Below are 26833 nucleotides of genomic sequence, written 5' to 3'. Positions count from 1 at the left end.
CCGAGAGGAAGGAGAAGGAGGAACGAGAGAGCGATAACCATAACCGTGCCGCCATACGTCGCCACTCGGGGTTGCTGGTGTACGACCTAACTGGAGGTCCCTATTGGGCAATAACGCCCTTCTTCGTAACATAGTGGCACAATAACGTAGGTTCTTTATGCGAGTACAGGGCAAATAGATCACATTGCTGACTAATAAGCCCGCTGGTGCTACGTGGCTCTCCCTCTGTCCGTTCCGTCTCGCTTCCACTCCGTACCGGCTCTCCCTGGCTCTCCCTGGCTCTCCCTGGTTCTCCCCGGCTCTCCCCGGCTCTCCCCGCTTTTTCCCGTTTTCTTCCGAAATTCCTGCCGTCTATCAATAGCGTACGGGTATAGTCGTCGCGGCAGGGGGGGTGTCTGGCATTGTGATGGTAATGCAGCACGGCGATCGATCCGCCTCATTATGTCGCCAAACCCACGGAGAAATACCCCGCTAGTCACCCGAGACCTCGTGAACTCCGACTTCCTTGTTTTCATGGGAATCCCTGGAACCGTGGAACGCCGCGAGGGCGAAAGGTCGGGGGGCGAACGAACGAGGAAGGAGGAGAGGGGAGGGGCGGTTGTCTGGCTCCTCGGAGGATATCGAGAAAACTTTGTCCCGGGAACCGTTCGCGTCCGAAACTCGTCAAAGTGTAATCGGCGTGTCGCGTTACGACCTCGGTGGTTCGCGCGGTCGGTTCTTCCTCCCCGTGTTCCTCCTCGCGTCTTCTCGACGCGAGGAACGTGCCCTCGCGGGTTCAACTTTTCCTAACGGATTCCGAAGAACCGAGCGTAACGCGGACGTCGTTGCGAATCTCACCGGGACCGGGCCGTGGCGATCGTTCCCAATTGCGAGGTCAACGAGGACGAAGACGCGAAGAGCGATAAGATCGCGGTGGTCGGTAGGGAAACGGGGCGATCCCGTTGGTCTGTATTAAATCGCGGGAAACGGTAATACTTCGAAACTCCGAGCGTCTCTCGATTGCCGGTCTAATTATCTGGCAAGGCACGATAGGGCAACCCCATCTTCCGGAGATGAAATTGCCGTTCCCACCGTCCTTCGAGTCACCGACGTCGACCACCCCTAACCTAGCCAGGTCATTGTTACGTCGTTACTACCCTTTAGTACGGTCCTCGAGCCAATTTCGGTCCAGGAGGACGGCTACGATTTCCGCCACCCCGTCACGGCCGACCGAATACAGATTTCGTCCGCGAAATCGATCACACCCCGTGTCTCTGCTACGATCGAGGGACCAACGAACCCCTTTCGTGCCACCGAACGACCCGCGCAACGAACGGAGACAACACCCGAGGAATCCCCGTCGCGTCGACGTACACGTAGACGTTTCTCGTTACGCGACGAACGAACCAACCAACCAACAAACGAACGAACGAACGAACGAACCGGCGCCGATGGACGATCGTTCGTCGAGAATAGACGAGTTTAGGCGCGCGTATCGCAGTAGGTGGCAGAGCTAAGCTAGGCAGGCTGCAATCAATACTGTTTCGGTATTACGGTGGAAACACTCTCTCTCCGAAACAGCCTACGTTTCGCTTCGGACACGAGCGAGAGAACGAGAGGGCAGAAGACGCAAGGACGACGGAGAGGAGCCCGTGAGAGGGGTACGGGGGGACGCCCGAGGGAGAAAGAACGAGAGACGGGAGAGAAGGGTATCGTGGGAGAGAAGAGAGAGGCAGACACGGTACGACGAGGAGGGAACGACGCAAGGGGACTACCAGAGAGAGAGAGAGAGAGAGAACCTCCGACCACGTTTCGTGGTTCGCATACTGATAGGTCCAGTCGTACGTACCGAGAGAGAGAGCGAGCTGGCGAAGCCCAAAACAGACCTCCAGCCGTCTTTGGCGAAACCCGAGTGGAAAACAGCCGGCTACCCTATGCGCCACTCTGCGAATCCACCGTGTTAAATTCCATGGAAATTCCCGAATCGTTTCTACTCGAACCGAGTTTTAACCTAGGCCGAACCATGGCTCGTTTCGATACGATGCACGCGTCGGTATGTTTCGCGATCGGTTGTCACAGCGAGGACTGTGTACCGTGGGTGGTTGCTAAGTAGACGATTGGAAGGAATCCTGTACGATTCCGATAGGTCCGTTACAGTCGCGGAACATCCTGAGTAGGAGTCGCGTAATTGTGCAACTACGAGGAGAATATTTCTTGGAACCTCGGTCGAAGTATTCGCCGCAACTTCGCGGTGTGGACCGGTGAGTACAACCGAAGGAATTCTCTTCGGTTGTTTCCGATGGGTAGAATTCCAAATGTAAACACGTTGATCGTAGAGGTGAAGGAACGCTCGGATTATGCAGAATGTAGGGAAGAAGGATTTCTCGAAACTCTAGTAGTAGAATATGCGATAGTTTCGCAGTGCAGGTAGACTGATGAGTCGAGCTGAACAGAAGATATCTGATCAGTTGTTTTCAGTGAATAGAATTCCAAATGTATACACACTGGTCGTACAGGTGATCCACAGATTATACAGAATGTAGAGAAGAAGGATTTCTCGAAACTCTAGTAGTAGAATATGCGATAATTTCGCGGTGCACGTAGATTGGTAAGTTGACAATTAGAAGGAATTCTGTTCAGTTGTTTCCAATGGATGGAATTCCAAAAGTAAACACACTGGTCGTACAGGTGACGAAACATTCAGATTATATAGACAGTAAAAAAGAAGGATTTCTCGAAACTCTGGCAATAGAATATGCGACAACTTTGCAGTGCAGGTAGACTGATAAGTTGACGATCGGAAGGAATTCTGTCCGGTTGTTTCCAATGGATAGAATTCCAAAAGTAAATACACTGGTCGTACAGGTGACGAAACTTCCAGATTCCGTAGAACGTGGAAAAGGATTTCTCGAAACTCCGACAGAAGAATATGCGACAACGTAGCGAGACACGTAGTCGCGGAGGGGATAGGCGACTGACAAATCGACAGTCAGAAGGAACCGTGTTCGGTTGTTTCCGATAGAGTCCCGTACAATCGTAGAACATTCTCAATGGGAGTCACGTAATTTAACGACGTCAAAAAGAAAAGTATTTCTTAGAACTTTGGCCGAAGAATATGCGACAACGTAAGGACGCGTTGTCGCAGCGGGGATAGGTACTGTATCCGGTTGGTAAGTCGACGGTTGGATGGAATCCCGTTCGGTTGTTTCCAGTAGAACCCGATACAATCGCGAAAATAAACGCGTCGGTCGTACGGCTAATGAAGCATCCTGAGTGGAAGTCACGTATCTCCGTGAAATCGAAAAGAAATTCCTCGAAACTCTTCTTGCCGAGGAACTGATACGCGACGACAACGGACGAGCGTGTACATCGAACGGAGAAACCAAACGCGAGCGATTCGTACGTAGACGCATCCTCGAAACGATCGAACTTACCGAGCAAATATCGCCAATGGGGGAAATAAATACGGAAGAGTCGCGAAAAACGATCCAGGTGACGCGTTCGCCGGAGTAAACGAGACGAAATAGAGAGGTGTTGGAATTGTCGCGAGTAACGGTACGACGAGTGACATTTTACGCGCGCAATGGAACGAATTACAATAAACATGCATTATCGCGATTCGGTATCCCCGGTGTATACGTTCGTCGTTGGGAACAACGACGCTATCGGACGAGAAATCGATCAAAGATGTTTTTATGCTAATTCGTCCACGATTTCCTGAAACTATTCGTCACCGTTAATCGCGGTTATGCCAGAGTACACGTGTCGAGATAAAACACTTGTATCGATCGAGCGGTCGGCTAAAGGAAACTCGTGTTTAGATTAATTTCGACGAGTGTAAAAAATTTCGTCCCATAATGCTTCCATCGAACGTCGATAATGGATCGAGACACTCGTCACGAGGGTCGAGAAACTTGGACCGGGAAGGTTCGAACGTCATTGGTTCGTTTGATGTAGAACCGAGAATTTCGGGAACGCGAAATCCTGCGAAACGAAATCGTTTCTCGAGGACTTCTCCGATCGACCTTTTCGAAAAGGTTCGCTCTCGAAGGTCGCGAACGGGACAGGAGGTTTTTCTTCTTTTTTTCGGGGCTTTGGTTATCCGAGCAAGCGGGCACAGGTAGCCCGAAGCTACGGGGTTGCGCGAGAGACGGTGGGGGAGGGTCAGGAGAGGGTCCTCCCTCCCGGTTCGTCTCTCGCGCGAGCATAGTTTGTTCGTACGGCCGGTAAGTGGGTACCCACTTCTGAATTGGCTCCCCTTCGTTCCACTCGTTGGATCATCGTCGTTCGCCGAAAATTCGATCATTATGATTGCTTATGATGTAAATGATGCCCCGCGGCAGCAATTGTTTCCGTCGGAACGAGCTCGTGGGGCTGCGGGTCCCGATGCGTTCGTCGCGAGGCGAAGACCGCGGGACGTCGAGTGAGCGCCGCCAGAGGGCCGCAAATCGGTTGGTAATGGGGTTCGAGGGGGGCTCACCGGGCCAGGTGAGAGGAGATCTTCGAGAAACGATTCGTTGGAAAATTTCGAGTGACGGGGGGAGAAAGAAATGGATGAAATTTGAAAATTTCGATTGCTTTCATGGTCGTCGGAAAACGTGCGTTTATGGGGGTGTGGGTGGGGGGGGGGGGGGGCTAAGTGAGGTGAGTAGGATATTTTGAAGAAATAATTCGTTGGCAAATTTTGAGAGATGCAGGGAGAGAGGACTGGATGGGATTTAAAAATATCGATTTGTTCGGGGGTCGTTGGAAAACGTGCGTTTATGGGGGCAGGGGGGCTAAGCGAGGTGAGTAGGATATTTTGAAGAAATAATTCGTTGGCAAATTTTGAGTGGCGGAGGGAGAGAGAACTGGACGAAATTTTTAAATTTCGACTTCTTCAGGGGTCGTCGGAAAACGTGCGTTTATGTGGGGAGGGGGTCTGAGCGAGGTAAGTAAGAGAAAATCTTCGAGGAACAATTCGTCGAGAAATTTAGAATGTTAGGGAAAGGGGAACCAGATGGAATTTGAAGATTTCAATTCCTTCTGGAATCTATCGAACGACGTGCATTTATAGGGGGAGGGGGACTAAGAGAGGTAAGTAGAATATCTCGAAGAAACGATTCATTGACAAATTTCGAGAGTAGATAATAGAGAGATCGCGATGGAATTTGAAAATTTCTGTTCCTTCAGGGGTCTATTGAACGACGTGCATTTATAGGGGGAGGAGGACTAAGTGGGGTAAGTAGAATATCTTGAAGAAACGATTCGTTGACAAATTTCGAGAGTAGATAAAAGAGAGATCTCAATGGAATTTGAAAATTTCTGTTCCTTCAAGCGTCTATCGAACGACGTGCATTTATAGGGGGAGGGGGACTAAGAGAAGTAAGTAGAATATCTTGAAGAAATGATTCGTTGACAAATTTCAAAAGTAGATAAAAGAGAGATCTCGATGGAATTTGAAGATTCCTATTCCTTCGGGGGTCCATCGAATAACATGCATCTATGGGGGGAGGGGGGTTAAATGAAGTAAGTAGCATATCATAAAGAAACGACTTATTGACAAATTTCGAGAGACAGTAATAAAGAGATATCTCGATGGAATTTGAAAATTTCGATTCTTTCCAGTGTGGGGAGGGGGCTGTCAAAAAATGCACAATTAAGGGGGCCAAGGGGGGTCTGAGCGAGGCAGTTGCGAGGAAACGATTCGGTGAAAAACTTCGCTAGACGGTTAATCGAGAACTGTACGAAATTTGGAAATTTCGTTTCCCTGGTAGGGGGCTAGCAAAAATCGCTCGATTAGGGGGTCCCCGTGTCCCGACACCGGGAGTTCCGTGGAGAATAGAAACGCGCCCGCGGGGGCTGAATCCTCCGTCTAATTTGCCCTCGGCTTCTTTACGACCCGTAATTTTAAATTCCGGTAAAAACGGCGTACTATATTTAGGCGGTCGCCTTAAATAGGCCGGGGGATCGTTCCGCGTTAACTCGGTGGACGGATCGGATCGGCTCGAGTCGAGTCTCGGCTCGGCTCGGCTCGAGTCTCGAGTCTCGGGAGGAGAACCGATCCATCCAGCGGGCAGCGCCGCGAAATCGACGCAAAATATACCGAGAAAACGGTTCTCCTTCGAGCAGGGTTCGGGTTCTTCGTGCGGACCGGAGATCTACGGGGCTCCGCCGCCTATTACGGTAATTTCACGGTACGATGTCTATTCCCGCGGACCACGGAGGAGCAGGACTAATTTCATTAGGGATAAAGATCATCATTATTTCGCGACCGTCCCGAAAATTGCCGGCGCGTCCTCCCCCTCCCCTTCCCCTCCCGCCGTCTCTTCTCTTTTTCGCGTTACGACTCCAGGACGGTCGTCTTTCGAGCTTCCATCCACAGCCTCGGGGGGGCCGGTACGCGGAACGTGTTGTCTTTATTGCCTCGCTCGCAAAGTAGACGAGAAACGGGTTCCAGCAACAACAATGTAGCGTGGGCGGGCGCGACGAGCAAGACCGCGAGGCGCAACGAAAAGCGGAAACGCGCGGGCCGTGGGGAGGGCTCGCGAGGACGAGCAACGACGACGATGTTAACACGCGCGAGCTCCGCACGAGCTCGGGTTAGATCTTCGTCGAAATCGAGGCTACGCTCGAGGCGATTACGCGGCTCGTTCGTATCGCGAGCGAATCGTACCACCACCGATCGCTCTTTTATACGACAACGCGCAACCGGATCTTTTTTTCTCGCGTTCCGTTCGAAACTCGTTCGTTCTTTCCCTCGTACCGATTCCAATTTAACAAGGGGAGAGAAGACGAAACAAAAACGTTTTGCGTTTACAATTTTCTTCTTGCAGTCTTTTTTCTTTTTTTTTTTTTTTTACCTGGAACTTTTTATCCGCTACTTTGGAATTAATAACTTAAATTACAAACGAGAGTGTTCCCGGCTCGGTAGTCGCTACGGAGAGAGGAGCGTTCGGCCGAGCTCGATTAGGATTTCGCGTGCCGATGCCGAAGAAGAACGGAACAGACGAAAACCGAGAACTCGTATCGCTCGCTAATTGTGTTTTAATCAATGACTCTTTTATCCGATACAGTGCACCGCGCAGACATTTTTTTTTTTTTTCTTCAACCAAGTCGTTGGTTTCTTCTCCAAGTTCGTAATATACCGGTTATAATTATTTTTACCTACACTTTCCTCCGCATTACTAAAATATCTTTCGCCGTGCGACAATGCGCAACCACTTTTACTACGGACGCAACTATTCTCGAGTCAGTCGATCCGACGAGCCGGAAATAAATATTCTCGACTCGGAAAAGAATCTCGATTGGATACTTTTTCCGAGTCGTCGGTTTCTTTTCGAAACTCGGAGTATACTCATTATATAATTACAAGTGTACCTCGATTCTCCGTTTCCTGTGCACTAACAGATTATCTTTCCGTGTACAATAATACGAATCGTGTTGCCAGGGACTTATTCTCGCATCGTCTTGACAGATTCGATGATCTCTCTCTTAAACGGATTCGATTAGGATTTTACATACCACTTTCAAACTATGGATGTACAAATTACGTTTACTCGATACAGCACCATCGTGCATTTACATATTTTTCAAAACTTTCCTTTCGAAACTTGTAAAATACTTATCAGGATTATTTCTGCCTTCATTTTCCACTCCCTATGGATTATTGAACCATTTTTCCCTCTACAGACGTAAGTATACTCGACTCGATAGATTCGATAATCTCTCTCTTGAACCAATTCGATTACGATCTTACATATCACTCTCAAATGATTGATCTACTAATTACTTTTACCCGGTGCAACACACCACGAACTTACATATTTTTCGTCAGTTTCCTTTCGAAACTTGTAAAATACTTATCACGATTATTTCTGCCTCCATTTTCCACTCCCTATACTAAACCATCCCACTACTAAACTATCTTTCTCTCTACAACAATACGAACTGATTCGATTAGAATTTTATATATCACTCTCAAACTATGAATCTACAAATCACTTTTACTCGATGCAACACACCGTGCACTTACATATTTTTCGTCAAGTTCCCCATTCGAAATTTATAAAATACTCATCACGATTATTTCTACCTCAATTTTCCACTCCCTATGCATTACCAAACCATCCTTCCCTCTACAACAATAAAAAACTGTTCTCACCGCAGACATAACTATTCTCGATTCGTCTTGACAAATTCGATGCCCTCTCTCTTAAAAGGATTTTCCAAATTAAAATTTATAGTAAAATACTAATCTTGATAATTTCTACCTCAATTCTCCACTCCCTGTGCATTACCAAACCAACCTCCCCTCCGCAACAATACGAACTGTTGTTGCTACGTACGTAACTACTCCCGAGTCGGTGGTTGTCGCAAGAGATCGTCCGATCTCTCCCGAGCGTGAACAGGCTCGATTAGGATTTCGCGTGCTGAAGTGACGCGGAGTCGATCGGTCCCGGTCCGGCGATGGCGAAGAGGAGCGTAACGCGAGCAAAAGCGTAGAACGCGGCGTCGCGTCGCGTCACGTAACGTCGGGGCCCGGCGTATGGATCGGCAGGAACGAATCTCGCATCCGGTTGGCGGCGGTACACGTCGCACGATCGCGATAAATCGACAGCCGATCGGGCGTCACGTAACTCACGTACGCGAGACCGAGGCCTGGCAGTCGGGTTTTTCATCGGCTGGCAGTCCGGTGTCCGGCGCTGACTGATCGAAGGAATCCTCCATCGGGCGCGCGGGAACTTGGAACGGGAACGGAAACGGGAACGACGACGATCCAAGACGACCAAGACGAGCAACGCCGCGGGAAACTATAGCCACGTTCGCCGCGACGCGACGCGACGAGACGAGACGCGACCTGGCGTGCATTCCCGCGGATTTTTCCAACCGCGGTGGTTTTACGCGACAGGAAACGACCGACGGAAAAATCGTCGCGAAGTTTCGAACACCGACGTACGCGCACGCGTCTTGCACGGATTGCTCGAATCGCGAGACTACCTGTCGCTGAACGCCGAGGAGACCAGACGACGCGATACACCCGCCGGGATTGAATTGCAAATCGAACGACAGAAACCAAACCTTATTACCGAGTTGTCGAACCGCGACCGAGAACCTGCCCGAGTTGCACCGCGATGCGACTTTCCTGGAAAAATACGAGCAGTTTTCATTTTCCACGATCGGGATCGATTGTACGATTCAAGTATCGTAGTAAGTATGATATTTGTGAACGGAGAAGCGGGAACGTGGGATTTTAGGGTAATGTGGCTTTTTAAAATTTGCACAATTTAGCGGCGATCGAGTCTCTTATGAATTTTGTACAATCGATGGTTCAATATTATTTTTGCGGAATGAAACAATCGTTTTTAAGATCTTGGTGGAAACTTTCTATCAGAGTTTACGTATCGTGTCGAAATTGATTTTTTGAGAAAATATTATCCAACGTTGTACACAGTTTCTTGATAATGTTGGTGAACAGTTACCGATGCCTTGTTAATATCGTGACGTGGATTATCCAGGGAATTGTCGATCGTAAAAAATTGCAATAAAACACGGAGAAACGACGAACGCGTACGATTACGTTGCGTTCGAAGCGTTATGCAAGGAATCAAGGGCAAGCAGATTAAGTTTTATCTCGGTCGCCTACGCTTTTACATAAAAATTAGAAGTACTTTCTACGTCGATATTATTCAGGATTAGGTTGTAAAACGGCTTTTAAGCCTCGCCCGTTCGCCGTGACATAACCGGTGCGTTATACAAGGTGGACCACCTGACACGACCGACTCGACTTTTTTCCAACCGGGAACGAGTCAACATTTTTTTCAACGTTCCTCCGTTATTCAAATTTTCGACTTTTTTACGCAGCTTGCCGGGAGGAAAGATTTTTACACGTACGTCGCGGTTGCTCCGCCATTGTAACGTCGCGCTTGCGTTCTTCGTAAATTATGAGCATTTCGAACGTATCTCGAATTTTCCTCGTTACCATAAATCACGATCCTACGCGTCTTTGATCGCTTATCGTTGACACGCATTCGAAAGATAAGACAATCAACATCTCGAGCGTTGCTCCGACCGGTACACCGGAATTAATCGTAAACGTTTACAAACATCCGCTATCGATAGCGAGCAACGACCGCGTAATAACGCGAGAAAGTGCACGAAGATTGCACTCGCGCAACGTTCGATTCGAATAAAATTACTATTATCGTACACACGGTAAAAAAAAATTGCTCGTTACCTCGTCTCGATACCCGATACGCAAAAGACGTTGTAAATTCGAACAGAAGTACCATTATCGTCCACCGGGATGCGAAAGATTGCACGTCGGCACGTTGCATTCGTCTTGAACGCCCATTACGCAAAAGGCATCGTAAATCAGACCAAAACTACTATTACCGTCTATTGCGTACAAAAACTTGCTCGATATCCGATACGCAAAAATTATAAGGTTACTCGCAAAATGGCTTAGAGCCGACCTTGAGAACTTACGTAGAAAGAAACACAAGGAATCGAACCCAATTGTCCCATAGACCGTGTCGTTTGTGACAAGAACGAAAATTGATCGATTGATCGTGTTAACACGTTGAACCGCTGATTTTGTACACTTAAAGAAGTCCTCGATATATGTTCGTGCCGTGGTGTAAAGAGTTGAAATATTCAATAATTTGTCAATGTTACTTTCTGTACTTGAGTAGTTAGTTTCTATAATAAACGTTACTTTCTATTTTGTGTTCCTATTATACACTAGTTTCTATATTTAAAGAAGCCCTCGATATATGTTCGAACCGTAGTGTAAAAAATTGAAATATCCAATAATTTATGGATATACTCGTTATTTTCTATACCTGAGAAGTTAGATTCTATACTCAAGTTTCTTTAATATGCGTTAGTTTCTGTTCTGTGTTCCTATTATACGTTAGTTTCTAGACTTAAGGAAGTCCTCGATATATGTTCGTGCCGTGATGTAAAGAGTTGAAATATTCAATAATTTGTCAATGTTACTTTCTGTACTTAAGTAGTTAGTTTCTATAATAAACGTTACTTTCTATTTTGTGTTCCTATTATACACTAGTTTCTATATTTAAAGAAGCCCTCGATATATGTTCGAACCGTAGTGTAAAAGATTAAAGTATCTGATAATTTGTCGACGTACTCGTTATTTTCTATACTTGAGAAGGTAGATTCTATACTCAAGTTTCTTTAATATGCGTTAGTTTCTGTTCTGTGTTCCTATTATACGTTAGTTTCTAGACTTAAGGAAGTCCTCGATATATGTTCGTGCCGTGGTGTAAAGAGTTGAAATATTCAATAATTTGTCGATGTACTTGTTATTTTCTATACTTGAGAAGTTAGATTCTATACTCAAGTTTCTTTAACAGTTTCTATTCTATGTTCCTATTATACGTTAGTTTCTCTACTTAACCGAGTCCTCGATATATGTTCGAACCGTAGTGTAAAAATTTGAAATATCCGATAATATATCGATGTTAATTTCCATGCTTAAAGAATCAATTCCTCTAATACAAATTACTTTCTATTCATTATCACCACTAAACATTACCCTCTACTCTGTAAGTTCCTACGTTAAAGTAGTCCTCGATATAAGTTCGATCCACAATATAAAAACTTAAAAATTCGATAATTCTACTCAATTTCGCGTCACTACCAACGAAAGCAATACTATTCAAACCATCGTCGCAACAATCGTAAATCGTGTCTCGCAAGCGCGTTGCAAACTAGTTCAAACTATCAAAGCGTTCAATGCATCGAGAAATAAACCGAGGTTAGATGCTCTTCTCCGGCTCGTCGAATACGTCGAAAAGGAGACTCGTCTCCCTTACGGTAAGCGCTGGTCGATTCCCGTGGAATGAAAAATCCGAGCGTAAAGCGTTAATTGCGCCGCGGCGAGATCGACGAGGTTCCTAGCCATGCGGTTCGATTTCGTCACCGGTCGTTACCCAGCCGGACGAGTTATTATTTCTGCGAGCTGCGGGGATATCTACGAGCGGGCCGGGACGAGCGAAAAAATCTTGCGCAACGTCACGCGAGGCGGTGAACACGCGGCCCGCGTCCTCCCCGCGATTAAACGGACCGGCTGCACGCGAAACGAGAGGAGAGATAAGCGGGAGTCGACGATCGCTTATTACCTATCGCTCGAGCGGTAGCTGGCTGCGTCGCGCGTTCGATCGCGGCTACGTCGACTAATTGTTCCCTCTAATTGACGAAGTTCTCAGGCTCTGGACGCCGCCACCGCCACCGCCACCGCCACCGCCGCCGCCGCCGCCACTGCTACCGCCGCCACGGTATTCCCGGCGCAGTCGTATATCCGACGCCGGCTGTTTCCTCTTTTTTTCGCAGCCGCCGAGGGAAAAGAACACGGCCTTCGCCGTCCGGAATCCACAGCCGCGGTTTCTCCGGCACCGAAATCGAGTTTACCGCGAGGATAACGGTGATTCCGGCCGAGACGGAATCAAAGTTTCTTCGACGCCTCGGATCTTCGAACGTGAGCGGTGCACTTTACACGGGCACGGGTATCCATGGATGTTTCCAACGGATCTTCGGATGTAGAGTTCGAAGAGATATGGGATCGATGCGTGAATTAATTTATTATGCGCGAGACTCGTGGAGGGGAAATTGAGTAGATAGCGTCGAACGTTCTGTTTGGGTGTTTTGAGTAGATCTTTGGGATGGGTTGTTTGAAGGGTAAATTAATACGTGTGAGACTCGTGGAGGTAGAATAGTAGATAATGTCGAATGTTCTGTTTGGGTGTTTTGAGTAGATCTTTGGGATGGAATGTTTGAAGGGTAAATTAATACGTGCGAGACTCGTGGAGGTAGAATAGTAGATAATGTCGAACGTTCTGTTTGGGTGTTTTGAGTAGATCTTCTTTGGGATGGAATGTTCGAAGGGATTGTATTGGCGCGTAAATTGGTACAAGTGTCATTTTTTTAAGTAAAATGGGTAATATTGGACGTAGTGTTCGAAGGTATGATATCGATGGGTAAATTAATAAGTGTGAGACTCGTGGAGGTAAATTATCTACTGATAATGTCGAATGTTCTTTCTGAGTGTTTAGAGTAGATCTTTTTTAGAATATAGTATTTGAAGAGATACTATTGGCGCGTAAATTGATACGGGTGAGATTTTTTTAAGTAAAATAGGTAACATTTGATATTTTTTGTAAGTGTTAAGAATAGATGCCAATAGATGGGATCGATACCTAAATTAATAGAGCGAGATTCTTTGAAATAAATTGAAAGTGCCTAACCTTGATAATTTAAGAATTATGAGAGATGTAGTTATTTCGAGCCGAGCTTTCTGGTACTATATCGAGAACTTAAAACGAGTATAAAAACTACCGTACAATAGAAACACAGAATAGAAAGTAACGTATATTAAAGAAACTTAAATATAGAAACTAATTCCTTAAGTATAGAAAGTAACAAGCACACCGACAAATTATCGAATATTTCAACTTTTTACACTACGGCTCGGACAAATGTCGGTGTAGATACTAAAAGAAGAAGAAGAATTTCTATTTGTGATCTTTTAATCAATGAGATGATAAAAATCACTTTCATCAAAACCGAGCCGCACTTTTGTTCTTTGTCGATTTTCTCCCGTCTCGCGTAAATTGGTCATTTTTCCATAACCAAACGCATCGATTACATCAACGACCAACCAACCTGGACGACTCAATAAAGTAAACGTCCCTTAGCAGCGTAAACGCGATCAAACCTCGTCCCACAGCGCTAAAATAAATCCCACTAAACTCACAGCCAAAATAACAAAGCTTGAATGTGAAATCCTTTCTCACCCTGTGCCTATTCTCCGGATGTTGCACCTTTAAACTATCACCCATAGCACCTTTTACCATCACCCATTCGAGTCGATGCAGAACTCGACAGAACAACTCTTGAAAACTCCCAAAGAAATAAAAAAAAAATAAACGAACAATTGCTTAGTCTCCAGGTCAGTCTTTTTCCAAGAAAGAATTCCAAAAACCCAACAAAATGATCCAACCCGTAGAACGGTATCCAACCGAAGAAATTCCCTAATTGCGATATTTAAATACATTCCACTGGTAAAAATGCGTAGAGTTCGTACGAAACGCCCGGTAGCGATAAATCGCGTCTAGTTCGGTTTCTCGGTGAGTATTAATTTTTGCGCGCAAGTATCGTCGCCTGGGGCTGTACGGGAGCCCAACGAGCCCGTAGAATTCGTTTCCGGGTGAAAAATCGAGCGAAGGCGAATTCCCGGGACGTTCGAGACACACCGAGCGAGACGAGGCGAGTCGAGGCGGTGGAATCGGAACGATCTCGCGCGGCCGTGAGAAAACTCGTCGAGCGTGAGCACAGAGGCGACGGATTAATCGGTCCCTTAACGGGGATTAAGATATCAAGAGTTAAGATGCCGAGGGATAACGAAAGTGGAAAAGTGTCGTGCCGCGGGACAATTTCGCGCGAGGGTTTTTCGCGTGCCCCGATGCAACCAGCCGAGATACGGGGCTATTAACCGGCACGGAGAAAGCGAAATGCCGCGCCCACGCACCCGGAGAGCTCGCGGTGAACAATTAACCGTAGGAGAGCCGGGACGATGTCGTTGAATTCGTTTCGCTCGCGTGACAACCAACCGGGAGAAAGAACGCCGCCGGTCTCGGCCGCGATACCTTTACGTGACAGCTGAACGGTCCGCGAATTTTCTACAAATCGCGCTTCCGCGAGCCGCCGCTTTCCCGCTTTATCGCGCCGCGACGATTGACGCGCGTACAACCGTGGCGAAACTCACGTAGCGGGGAACAAGCCGAGCCGCGACTCGACCGGCATGAAATCGTTCACCGCACGAAGACTACGGACTCGACGGAATGGCAAATACCCCGCGACGCGTACGCTCATTTCGTTTCCGATTTAGCGGCAGGGAAACGGTCACGCGAACCTCTAACAATCATTTCTTAACGAATACGGAGCATCCAGAGAACGATATTTTTGGTGCGAGGGGAACAATTGGAGATATAGACGCGTACGGTCATCGTCAAGATGGACATCGTGGTCGAGTCGCGTATTTTTTTTCGAGCTGATCCGCGGTACGATTATAGATCTGGTTTTATACTTTTGGTGAAACGTTACACGGAGACGTGGGCTATGAATCGGATGGGTGATTTCAAGTTCCGTATTCGTGGGAGTTCTGTATTCCAAATATTACGTCGCGAGTCCAAATATACTTCCAAGTATGAGTCCACTTATACTATTGGGTTGTTCGGAAAGTAATTTCGTTTTTCAAAATGGAGAATGTATAATTTAATAAAATATTTGTACACTTTAAAAAAATCGTCTCATTTTCACCGAAGAAAACGAAATGACTTTGAGTTGTTCGGAAAGTAATCTTGTTTTCCAAAATGTAGAATGTATAATTTAATAAAATGTTTAGACGCTAAAAAAATCGTCTCATTTTCACCGAAAGAAAACAAAATGACTTTGGGTTGTTCGGAAAGTAATCTTGTTTTCCAAAATGTAGAATGTATAATTTAATAAAATGTTTAGACGCTAAAAAAATCGTCTCATTTTCACCGAAAGAAAACAAAATGACTTTGGGTTGTTTGGAAAGTAATCTTGTTTTCCAAAATGTAGAATGTATAATTTAATAAAATGTTTACACACTCTAAAAAAATCGTGTTTCGTTTCCACCAAAAAAAAACGAAATCACTTTCCGAGCCACCCAATATATACTTACGACGTATTTTTATGAAAAATTAATACGGGATAATTTTTGTACGGGGAAAGAGGAATGTGTTTCCCGGACTAATATCAAAATATTAATGTATCGTTATTCCTAAGTGGCACCAACTCTGCACAAGTTCGACACACCTGTTTCGTTAAAGTATGATAATCGCAGCTTCTATTGGTATTTGAGAATACTCGAACGATGTTGCCCTTTTTTTTATATAATAAATTGCTCGATAAGTTTCGTCGTGCGATAAGAAATGGAGCTATTAAGTTTGTTGTTTTATTTTTCTAAACAAGGGGACTACTGTTTGATGTATATGTGTGATGTTTTATGTAGATCTGTCGATTCAAAGTTTAAATGTCATAGTATTTTTTTACAATGGAAGAAACGACACTTGTCGAACTACCTAGTATATCATTTGTGCCACTGCGTTGAACCAGTTTGCAGTCCGCAACCCTTTTAAAAGAGAACAGTTTTAACAGTTTTGCACGTGCAATAGCAGATAAGTAAATTCACCAAGCGTTTTGTGTCCAATTGTTCAATTATTCCATACTCCATCAACAAGAATTTTATACACGAGCGGCAAACGGGCAAAATTCGAGAAGTAATCGTCGCGAAGCATCGACGATGAGCAAGTGACGTACGATCCGCGACTCGAGATACGTCACGAGCTACCCTCGTCGAAGGGTGTCGTTCGTGGCTCGCTAAGACGCGAGCGAGCGAGCGAGTGAGCGAGTGAGCGCGCGCGCGCTGCGGACGACAGCTGTCAAATAAATGTTGGAAAAAAAGAAGCGCCAGCCGAGCGAAATTTCGAGTGGGTACGCGAACCGTGGAGGGGTGCTCGGACCACCCCTGTGAAACACCCTTAGCCCGCGGGGCAAACGGCTCCGCGCAATTTTTCTACGGTTCGAACTCGTTCCCGAGCGGTCGATAAGTCATCGTCCGCTTCGCGTCGCTGTCACCGACCGCGACAAATTCGCTTTGTTCTTGCCACGACCCTCCATCCGCGAGAACGACCTACCTTTATGCAAATCTCGCGTTGTTTAAGAAGCGCGCGCGGGCGTCTCTCGCCGCGCGAACGATTCGATACGTTATCGATAACACGCGCGGCGAAAATTGAGAAACACGCCAAGTCGAGAGTGGAATTTCTATTTCTCCGCGCGAACCGACATTCGCTTTCGATATCTTCTCGATAGTAATACGAGGCAACGATCGAGAAGCTCTTGAAGTTAAAAAGAAATTTTAATTCCATAAATTCTGGGCGAACGTCTCGCAAAGGGACCGATAACTCGCGTTCGAAATATCTTCTCGATGACTGAGTGGAGCGGAGATCGACGAATCCTCGAAGTTGAAGAGTGATCTTAATTTCTCGCATTGGCGTCTCTTTACGCGGACGATTCGAAATCTTCTCGATAACAAAAATGTACAAACCCTGGAGAAGAAATTTTAATTTCCTGTATAAGCGTGGATTCATGGTTCGAAATCTTCTCGATAACGACGAGGAGAAAAATTAGTAGACACTGGAAAAAAATTTGTGTTCCTTACATAGGCGTCTCTCGCCCTGGACGATTCCAAATCTTCTCGATAACAAAGATGTACAAACCGTGGAAAATAAATGCTAATTTCTCGCGCGATTCACGGTTCGAAATCTTTTCAGTAATAACGAGGAGAAAAATTAGCAGACACTGGAAAACAAATTCTTGTTTCTTGCATAGGCGTCTCTCGACGCGGACGATTCGCAATCTTCCCGATAAGAAAAATATACACACCCTGGAGAAGAAATTTTAATTCCCCGCATAGGCGTCGATTCATGGTTCGAAATCTTCTCGATAACGACGAGGAAAAAAATTAGTAGACACTGGAAAAAAAATTTGTGTTCCCTGCATAGGCGTCTCTCGTCTTGAACGATTCCAAATCTTCTCGATAACAAAAACGTACAAACCCTGGAAAATAACTGCTAATTTCTTGCACGATTCACGGTTCGAAATCTTCTCAGTAACACCGGTGAGAAAAATTAGCAGACACTGGAAAAAAAAATTTGTGTTCCCTGCATAGGCGTCTCTCGCCCTGGACGATTCCAAATCTTCTCGATAACAAAAACGTACAAACCCTGGAAAATAACTGTTAATTTCTCGCGCGATTCACGGTTCGAAATCTTCTCAGTAACACCGGTGAGAAAAATTGTCAGACGCACGAAAGGAAATTTTAATTTCCCGCATAGACGAATCCCCCGACCCTAACGATCGAAATCTTCCCAATAACGTGGAGCGAAACCGAAGAAACCCCACGAAAGGAAATGTTAATTATCCCGCGTGCTCGTCGTCTTGCGAATCGTGTGTTCTCCGGGCGGTAAGTGGTCGACTTCTGTTTGGCACCGGAGGGCGAAAATAATTCCTCGGCGTTAACGCGCGTACGGAGCGACGGGAAGCGTATTTCACGGTTTCGTAGGACGCCGCGGGAAAGTAGGCGTCGCGCGAAGCCCACGGAACAAGGCGCGAAGTTTATTCGCGGTCTGGCTCGCGTCCAAATTTTTCCCAGCGAAATAAAAACGGCGTAACGCTTCGTTACGTTCGCCGACCGACGGGGCGGCAGGACGAGGAGGCGAAGGGGCGAGGGGTGGCTCGCCTGGAAGAACCGGCCGGCTTTTCGAGTTTAACGAAGTAACGGAGAACGGAGACGCGTCGCGTCGTCCCCCGACGAGTCTAGAAGGGCCGCGGGGACGCGTCCTCCTACGTCCCACCGCCAAGGGGCAAATTTTCGAGGGTGGTTTCGCGCGTCAATGGTTTATTAAGAAGCACTTGTTTAAAGGTAGCCCTCGTTTCGTATCCGACAGCCAATTCGACCGCGAACCGTTCCGCGCGCGTCCCTCGACCGTACAAATGGATGGAACGAACCGCGAGGATAGAAGAAGGAGGGGGTAGAGAGGAGAGACGGGGCCGGGGGTGGGGGTATCCGTCGACTCACCCCACGGCGATCCGTCGTGTCGGCGTAATTGAAGTTATTGCAATATTGTGTCCTGTCAACCCGGCTGTCCTCGGGCCTTCTCTTTCTCCGTCCTCCTCCACCTCCACCACCACCTCCACCCCCTCTACCGCTCTCGGTTCTTTCGCGGCTGCTCCTGGCTCCTTCTCGTCGACCGCTCCCGGACCCTCCGGTTTCTCTCGCCGCGGTTGCGTCGTGTTTTGCGGCATTGTGTAACGCGGTCACGCCTGCTTTAATCTCCCCGGGAGATAATGCGCTCCTGGATGTATTGGGCCGCGCGCGCGACCTGTCTCGACGCGGACCGCGAACGAGTCGATTAGAAACGGGACGACGCCGCGACGCCCGCCGGCGATGGACCATGCGACGCGTTGCGCGATACGGGCCGTGTGTACCTACACGGGCCCGAAATTTCATGAAAGAAATCGAGCTTTGGGAATTCTCGTGGTTGTACTTAAGGCGGAGGTGTCGAACGAGAAAGTTTCGAGAGGAAAGATTTCCCCTGTGAAGAAAGAAAGAAATGTTGGAAGACAAATGTAGCGTATTGGTATCTAATTGCGTACGTTTGCGCCGTGTGGGATGCAGTTTGCGGTTGAGACGAAGTTGAGGAGATTTTATACGCGGAAATTAGACGAGAATGTAGAGTAAGAGAAATTTGAAGCCGAGACTTTGTTTTCGAGGAATGATTTCTTCCTCGAAGATAAAAAACAAAGTTTCAAAACAAATGTAGCCTATGGGTATATCTAATTGTGTACGTTTGCACCGTGTGGGATGAAGTTTGCGGCGGAGACGAAGTTGAGGAGATTTTATGCGCGGAAATTAGACGAGAATGCAGAGAAGAAGAAATTTAAAGCGTAGACTTTGTTTTCGAGGAAAATGCGAAGACGAATGAAATATAGCATGTGGGTATATAATTGTGTATGTACAAACTTCTTGGTACACATAGAATAGGTAGGGTTCGTAGCTTGAGAAAATTGCAACAATATTGCATCGAGGTTTACCTTTTCGAGAAAATTTACCGATCGATTACTGACTCTAGAGTGTCATCAATGCGCTTTAAGAACGCATGAGATTATCGACAGTGCATCCTGTAGAAAAACAATCACAATCCGCAGCGAAATCCGTAACGTTGCAAATCCGTGTCGTTTCGCGCTCACGTGTCAGATCGAAAATAACGTCTCCGGTGGAATTTTGTAATTTTTTCTTTTATTTTCATCCTGTTTCGAACCGTAGAATCCCCTCGACCACGTTTGTAACACAAATTTCGGCCCACGGTGTACTTCGATTTCGTCGTCGAGGGAAATATGTAAGAATCCGCTACGTAGACTCTGCGATACCGGCCAGTTTGTCCACGAGTATCTCATCTTCCGTTCGCGAAACTTCTTTTGTAGATCGGGACGGTTGAATTATTTCTGGAAACGCTTTGTACGTCGAGCACGTTAAAACGTTCCGTTGAAACGTATTTAGGTTGTCTCCATGAGCTTCGACGAGCAGAGATACCGACCTTTCGAAAGTCCAAACGAACGCGGTGAATTTTCGTATTCGAAGGACGAATTTAGCGACGTGGTAAACAGATCGAACGATCGCATCGACGATGGAGTTTCCGGTAGAAAAGTTCGAAAATCTTTACTCGTAAAAGTCTCGTCGTACGGTCATCGGAGATATCGACAGTTCGTCCGTATTTGAAAAGTCAGAAGTCGTCGATCAATTTACAAAACTGTCGTTCGAACTGATGTTCGAAGACCTAGTTCCTAGTTGTAGACACTGTGATATAAAAAATTATCAGCCTTTCGCGAAGAACTATAATATTATAATAATCCCAATTACTTTCCAAGACTCGTCTCTCTTCTCGGACGACCGCGAGAACGCGTCGAGCAGTTCTCGCATAGGTTAAGGAACCTGGCCCTGGACCGAGGGAAGCTACCCTAAAATTTCGCGACTCTTTCCGGGAGCGTAGACTCACCGAGCACGGAGCACGCGAGGAAAAAAGAAACTGCGCTATTTCTCACCCCGCGGGCGAAGAGGAAATTCAATTCGGCCCGTGAATAACGACTAACAAACCGCAGTTATATCGTAAAAAGCAATGCACCGGGATGAGAATTAATTCTGGCTAGCACTCCACCCATCCGAAGCCCTTTTTCTCTCGTCCTCTCCTCGCTCCATGCGCCTGTCCCTTCGTCTCTCTCTCTCTCTCTCTCTCTCTCTCTCTCCGTTCCAACTGGAACGGTCCCAAAATTCAATAAAGGCGGACGAGTACGAGGTCTCCCTCGCCTCGGTTGGCTTTCGTGCGGAGTAACGCGGACTACGCCGGAGTTAGGAGACCCCGGAGTCATCGCGCGAGAAACAGGAGGCGAGGGGAGCGGGGCACGCCGCATACATTAGCGGGGACAGGGTGGAGGTATTGTCCGAACAAAGGGATCGGCTCGTACCTATCGAAAAGGCGATTAAGCGAGGATAAAGTTATACCCTGCCCACCCTACGGTGTCGCCATGGGTGTCGTCGATCGGTTTTTGCGTTAAAATCGCGCACGTGCGCGAGGGTTTCTCGATCGATCGAAAAAAAAAGTGGCCTCCGTGTCTTCGAGACCGATCGAGAACTCTTTCACCGGTGATCGGTCGACGATCGATCGAGAACTCTTTCACCGGTGATCGGTCGACGATCGATCGAGAAACGATCGCGACTTCGGTAACGATCCGGAATCGTTTCTCTCGACGCGCGACAGAACGAAACGTGAGTCTCGAAACTCCGCGAGTTTCCGCGGGAGGTGTCGACGGAAAACCGCGAGACTCGGAGGTAAGCGCACGTGGCCCGTGTGCCACGTGGCACCACCGACGAACGCGTGGACGTTAAATGGCCCGTTGGAACGGCCGATCGGGCGAATTCTTTCCTGCCCTCTGGTACGGACCGCGCGATAAAGCACACCGAGCGACGCGAGATACGACCAATTAGCCCGCGTGCCAACTCCGCGATTTAACTCTCGTTCGTGGAACCTCGCGCCGGATACGCTGCCAACCGGTGATTCGAGAAGAATCCTCCTGTTGGCGCGCATATTGCGCGTTTCCCGACGCTTGATCTACGATACCCTTTGCGGTCCGTTTTGTTACCGATTCGCGAGAGAACGACCGAGTTGGCCTCGTTTCGAGGGGAGAACTCTTTGGCTCTGTGAACGGTCGCGGTTTACGAAACCGTCGCTCGATCGTCGATCACGAGCGCATTCTACCGCGTCCATCGGAGTGTTTCGCGCGCAACTGCGTCCAAAGTCGACGCCACGTTACTTCGAAGACGGTCGATCCGCGGTTACCTCTACTCCCGGGAATTCGAAAGCGCGTCGCGACGGTAAATTCCACCGGTAGAAGCTGCTCGGTCGTGGGAAAGACGAAAAAGAAAAAAAAGAGAGAAAGAAAGAAAGAAAGAAAGAAAAAGAAAAAAGGCGAAAAATAACGACTGGTTGTTTCTAGACGTCCACTTACCCCACGTGGATCGTGCTCGACGCGGCGCAACATCCTTTTCACCGTGGTGCATCCGCCTCCTCTTCTTTCCCTCCTTCGTTCCGCTGTTCCTCGTCGGTCGGTGCTCTTCGAGGCTTCCGTCTCTCTCTCCCCTCTTCGTCGGTACCGCCCCCACCCGTTCCCGGTTGACACTCCCTCCCCCTGGCGGGAAAGCTCTCTCGGGTGGCGAGATGGTCGGGCGCGGGTGGTCGCGGGGTGAGGTAGGATCGGCGAGATCGGCGACCACGTGACCGACGTGACCGGAACCGCGCGAAACGCGGAACCACCGCGGCGGCGTCTCGGCGTCGTGGTTACTCCTCGTCGGCGGCGCGCGTTCGTGGTCGTCGTCGGGCCGGCACTCGCGGTCCGCTCGATCCTCGTGCGTCCCGTTCGCGGTCTCCTCCCTCGTCTCTCCCTCGTCTCTCCCTCGGGTCTCCCGCTTCGATCGGGCCGCTCGGAGATCGACGCGAAACGACGCCGCGACGACGTTGGGACTCTCCTCTCTTTCTCTCTCTCTCTCTTACTCTCTCCCTCTCTCTCTCTCTCTCTATCTTACGGATCGTTTATTTTTTCTCCCGTAGTCTCGGGTGCGGTGGTCGGTCCTCCCTCCCCCCGGGGGGAAGAGGAGGCGCGCCGCGCTCAGAATTTTTCCTCCCATTTTCGCGAGAGGGACACCCGGCCCGCTCTCTCCGTTTCAACGAGCGCCGGTGAGAAGCGTGGTGTGCTAGCGACTGCTATCTACCGCGGAGCGAGTCGGCCGCGGGACTTTGGTATACTGGGAGTATGGTAAGTAGCTACACCCCTGCCACCGCCGCCCCTCCCTCGCTCCCGCACGCCGTTCCCTCGAACGTCCCGAACCCGCGCCTCTCCCCTCCCCTGCGTTCACCGAGCCGATCCTCCACCCCTCCGCGCGCCCCCAGCCCCGAACCCGACATCGCTACCGACACCGCCGACACCGACTCCCCCTCCTACCCCCCCACCCCACCCCTCTCCCACGATACGCCGACAGCCACCGCCGCAACCCTGCCCGACGGACGCGTAACCCCCGCGCACCGCCTCCGCGCGAGCCTCGCGGGGGCCCCAGGGACGTATCCATCGACGATTTATTTCGCGAGCCGGTTTCACGACGCGATCGTCCCGTGGAAACCTCGCTTCCGGTCGAGCTTCGATCTCCAGGATCCCCTTTTCGTCGCGCGAGGGAACCGACGCGGAATCGAACGAACGAACTTGCTACGATTCGTCTAAGGTAGGCGCGAGATCTTTACAAGGATCGGTGGAAATCGTGTTTCGATTGTTTGCAACGATGGGGGAGTTGCTTCGGGAAGTATTGTAAGCTTTTCGAGACGAACGTTGGTGATCAATGAGCTCTGGTCGTCGGTGGAAACGGTGTTTGGAGAATTTGGAACGATGGTCGTCGTGGAGATACTTTGGAAATTAAATTGTAAGCGTTTGAAGATGAAAGTTACTAATCAATGAGTTCTGTCCATCGGTAGAAACGATGTTTAGAAAATTTGGAACGATGGTCACTATGGAGATGCTTTAGAAATTAAATTGTAAGCGTTTCAAGATGAAAGTTACTAATCAATGAGCTCTATCCACCGATGGGAACGATGTTTGGAAAATTTGAAACGATGGTCACTATGGAGATACTTTGGAAATTAAACTGTAAGCGTTTCGAGATGAAAGTTGCTAATTAATTAGCTCTGTCCACCGTTGGAAATAGTGTTTATAAAATTTGAAACGATGGTGGCTACAGAGTTGTTTGAGAAAATACTGTAAGCTTTTCGAGATGAACGTTGGTAATCAATGAGCTCTGCCCATCGATGGAAATGGTGTTTGGAAAATTTGGAACGATGGTCACTATGGAGATACTTTGGAAATTAAACTGTAAGCGTTTCGAGATGAAAGTAACTAATCAGTGAACTCTACCCATCAATGGAAATGGTATTTAGAAAATTTGGAACGATGGTGGCTATAGAGTTGCTTTGGAAATTAAGACGTAAGCGTTTCGAGATAAAAGTTACTAATTAATTAGCCCTGTCCATCGATGGAAATGGTATTTAAAAAATTTGGAGCGATCATGGCTATGGAATTGCTTTGGAAATGAACCATAAGCGTTTCGAGATGAAAGTTGTATCGATGGAAACGATGTTTGGAAAATTTCGAACAATGGTGGTTACAGAGTTGCTTTGCCAGACAGAATCGTACGCGTTTCGAGACAAAACTTGTAAATTACGAGCTTCGCGAATCGGTGGAAACGGCGAATAGAAAATTGTCCATGATCGTCTAAGATTTCACGCAAAAGCTGTACTTACACCGAGATAAGTAACAAAACTTCCGAATCAACGCGGAGCTCCCGCAAAAACCGAATTCTACTTATACTTTACGGCCAAGTTTACCGCAAACATTGGACCGCGTTACATTGAAATTCAAAGGCAATCAAAATGAGATTTAAAGACAATGGCTTTCCGCGGTCGCGGAATTCGCGGTTCGTGAAAAATTACGAACAGCTTTTGCGCTGATCGGTCAATCTTGGACCGGCTCGTACCGAAAACCGAGCTCAATGAAAATTTCATTCACACGCGTTGTTTCCCTCGATAGAAGCGTTGTTTCCCTCGACAGAAGCGTTGCAAACGATCCTCGAACGAAAGAAACGATCGATCGAGTCCGTTGTAAATTTGATTCACCGCGTGCCGTATTCCTCGACAGAAACTTCCTAAACGATCTTCGAACGAAAGAAACGAGCAATCGCGCGAATCTTCCGATGAAAGATCCTCCGATCGGGCCGAGGGTTCCTCGTTGGGGCACCGAGTCGAGGGGGCACGCACCTGAGAGATCGCCACCACCACCACCACCACCACCACCGCGGACCGGCAAACGTATAAAAGACAACGTTTGCATGCTAACATATCTATTATAATGGCGACGTTTGTTCCTGTTTCCCCCCCTCCGTCCGTTCCACGTTCACTCTCTCGCCGTCTCTCTCGGTTCCCTCGCGCCTGTACGTTCTCCGTCTCGCTCCCGAGCGCTCCGTTGCATTCCGTTTCACTTCGACGCGCGCATAAATTACCGCTTTCAAATGCAAAAGTATGAATGAGACAAAGTTTTCCCCGGCCCCGGACTCGTTTCCTCCCCGCTCGCTCGCAGTCCCGCTTATCTAGGTCCCTCTCTCCGCGTGTCCCTCCCCCTACCACCCCCCTTTCCCTTTCTCCGTTCGACGGATCGTCCCGCGCGTTCTCGGTGCACCTCTCTCTCTCTTTCTTTCTCTCGCGATGGTACTCTCCCGGATTCCGTGGTCGCGGTTACGCGGGCTGTACGGAGAGAAGAGAAGAGAAGAGAAGAGTAGAGGAAAGAAGAGAAGAGAACGAGGGGGATGGGCGGGGTGGTTGCGGGCGCGGGAGGCAAAGAACAGGCGGCGGACGGAGGCACGTAGCCCCCCTCGAGTTCTGGTATAAGCGGCGAACTCGGAGGAGGAACCGGTAGAACGAGGAGAGAGGGCCAAGGAGAGGGCGTTTATTAGCAATTGTAATGCAAGATCGCGGAATGCATGGGATCCCCGCGATGCCTCGATACGACAGTCCCGGTACGCGTGTTCCTCGTAACACGATTCCCGCTCGCGCGAGTATCTTCGAAGGGCTTTCGTGCCGGGTTGTTGCTCCTCGTCGGCTCCTGGGATTGGGATTCCTCGCGCGGGTAACCGTCGATCCTCGAAAATACCGCGATACCACGGTGAAATTTTCGAGGAACCGGAGAAACACAGAGAGAGAGCGAGAGAAAGAGAGAGAGATTGTTCCTCCTTCTTCGACGATATCCGCCCCCTAACGACTCACGCGTTAAAATAAGCGTTTACCGGGCGACGCTAAACGACGTCGAAGGTGTCGAGGGTTTCGATAAAACTCGACACGGACGCGTATCGTGGGCGCGTAAAGAGTCCCTGGTAACAGTGTCGTCTCTTATTACGGTCTATCTTTGGCGCGGATCGGTCCGTTTAACGGCGGCGTTCGCCTTTTACGGCACTGTGGGAACCGATTTACCCAATGCACGCGCGAGACCGAACGACGCGCGATGATCCGCGCCGCGAACCAACCAACAAACGAACGAACGAACGAACAAACGAACGAACGACGGTGTCGCGAGCGTTGTAAATCGAGATCGGTCGGGGGAAGCTGGAGGCCCACTTACCGAATAACGAACGGGGGGAGAACGATAAAGAACGGTCGCGTAATTCGCTCTCGGTTCTTTCCTTCGTACGCGAGGAAGTCGTATCGGTGGCTCGTAAATTCCGGAAATGGACGCGGAAGCCTCGCCGCGTCGCGAGAAAGAAACGAACGGAAGGGAACCGGTGAAGAACAACTCCCCCCCGGATAAATAAAACCGACGAAACTCGAGCGCAATAAGTATGCAACTCGTGTCCCATAATCCGTATCTCCGTCTCCCGGGCTGGCCATTTATAGAATAATAATAATGACGCCGGAGGCAACTAGGTTCCGCTAATGTCGTCGCGTCGAATAGTTATAGTCATCCGGCCCCGTAATAAAAGGGTTGACGCGCACCGCACTCCTCCTACTACCCCCTCCTCACCACCATCGGTGCTCCTCGATCGTAAAGACCACCCTTTGTCGAAAATTCGCTCGAAATTGCGCACGTGCGACGGAAAAGCTCGATTCGTCGTTCGAGACGCCTC

General features: G+C 48.4%; 1 protein-coding gene across 1 annotated transcript in view; it reads right to left on the bottom strand.

The window, feature by feature from the left end:
* Positions 1-22807, bottom strand: part of LOC143147565 (uncharacterized) — a 320816-nt gene extending 298009 nt beyond the window's left edge. Inside the window, exons 1-2 of the mRNA XM_076312915.1 lie at positions 22706-22807; positions 22132-22645 (exon numbers count right to left, since the gene is read on the bottom strand). Coding sequence (XP_076169030.1) covers positions 22132-22645; positions 22706-22807 — 616 coding nt within the window. The remainder of the gene's footprint in view (positions 1-22131; positions 22646-22705) is intronic.
* Positions 22808-26833: the final 4026 nt, after the last annotated feature.

This window comes from Ptiloglossa arizonensis, chromosome 1 (genome assembly GCF_051014685.1).
Source record: "Ptiloglossa arizonensis isolate GNS036 chromosome 1, iyPtiAriz1_principal, whole genome shotgun sequence".
Taxonomy (NCBI): domain Eukaryota; kingdom Metazoa; phylum Arthropoda; class Insecta; order Hymenoptera; family Colletidae; genus Ptiloglossa; species Ptiloglossa arizonensis.
The sequence above is the reverse complement of the archived record's forward strand: the minus strand, read 5'-3'. Positions and strand labels throughout refer to the sequence as shown.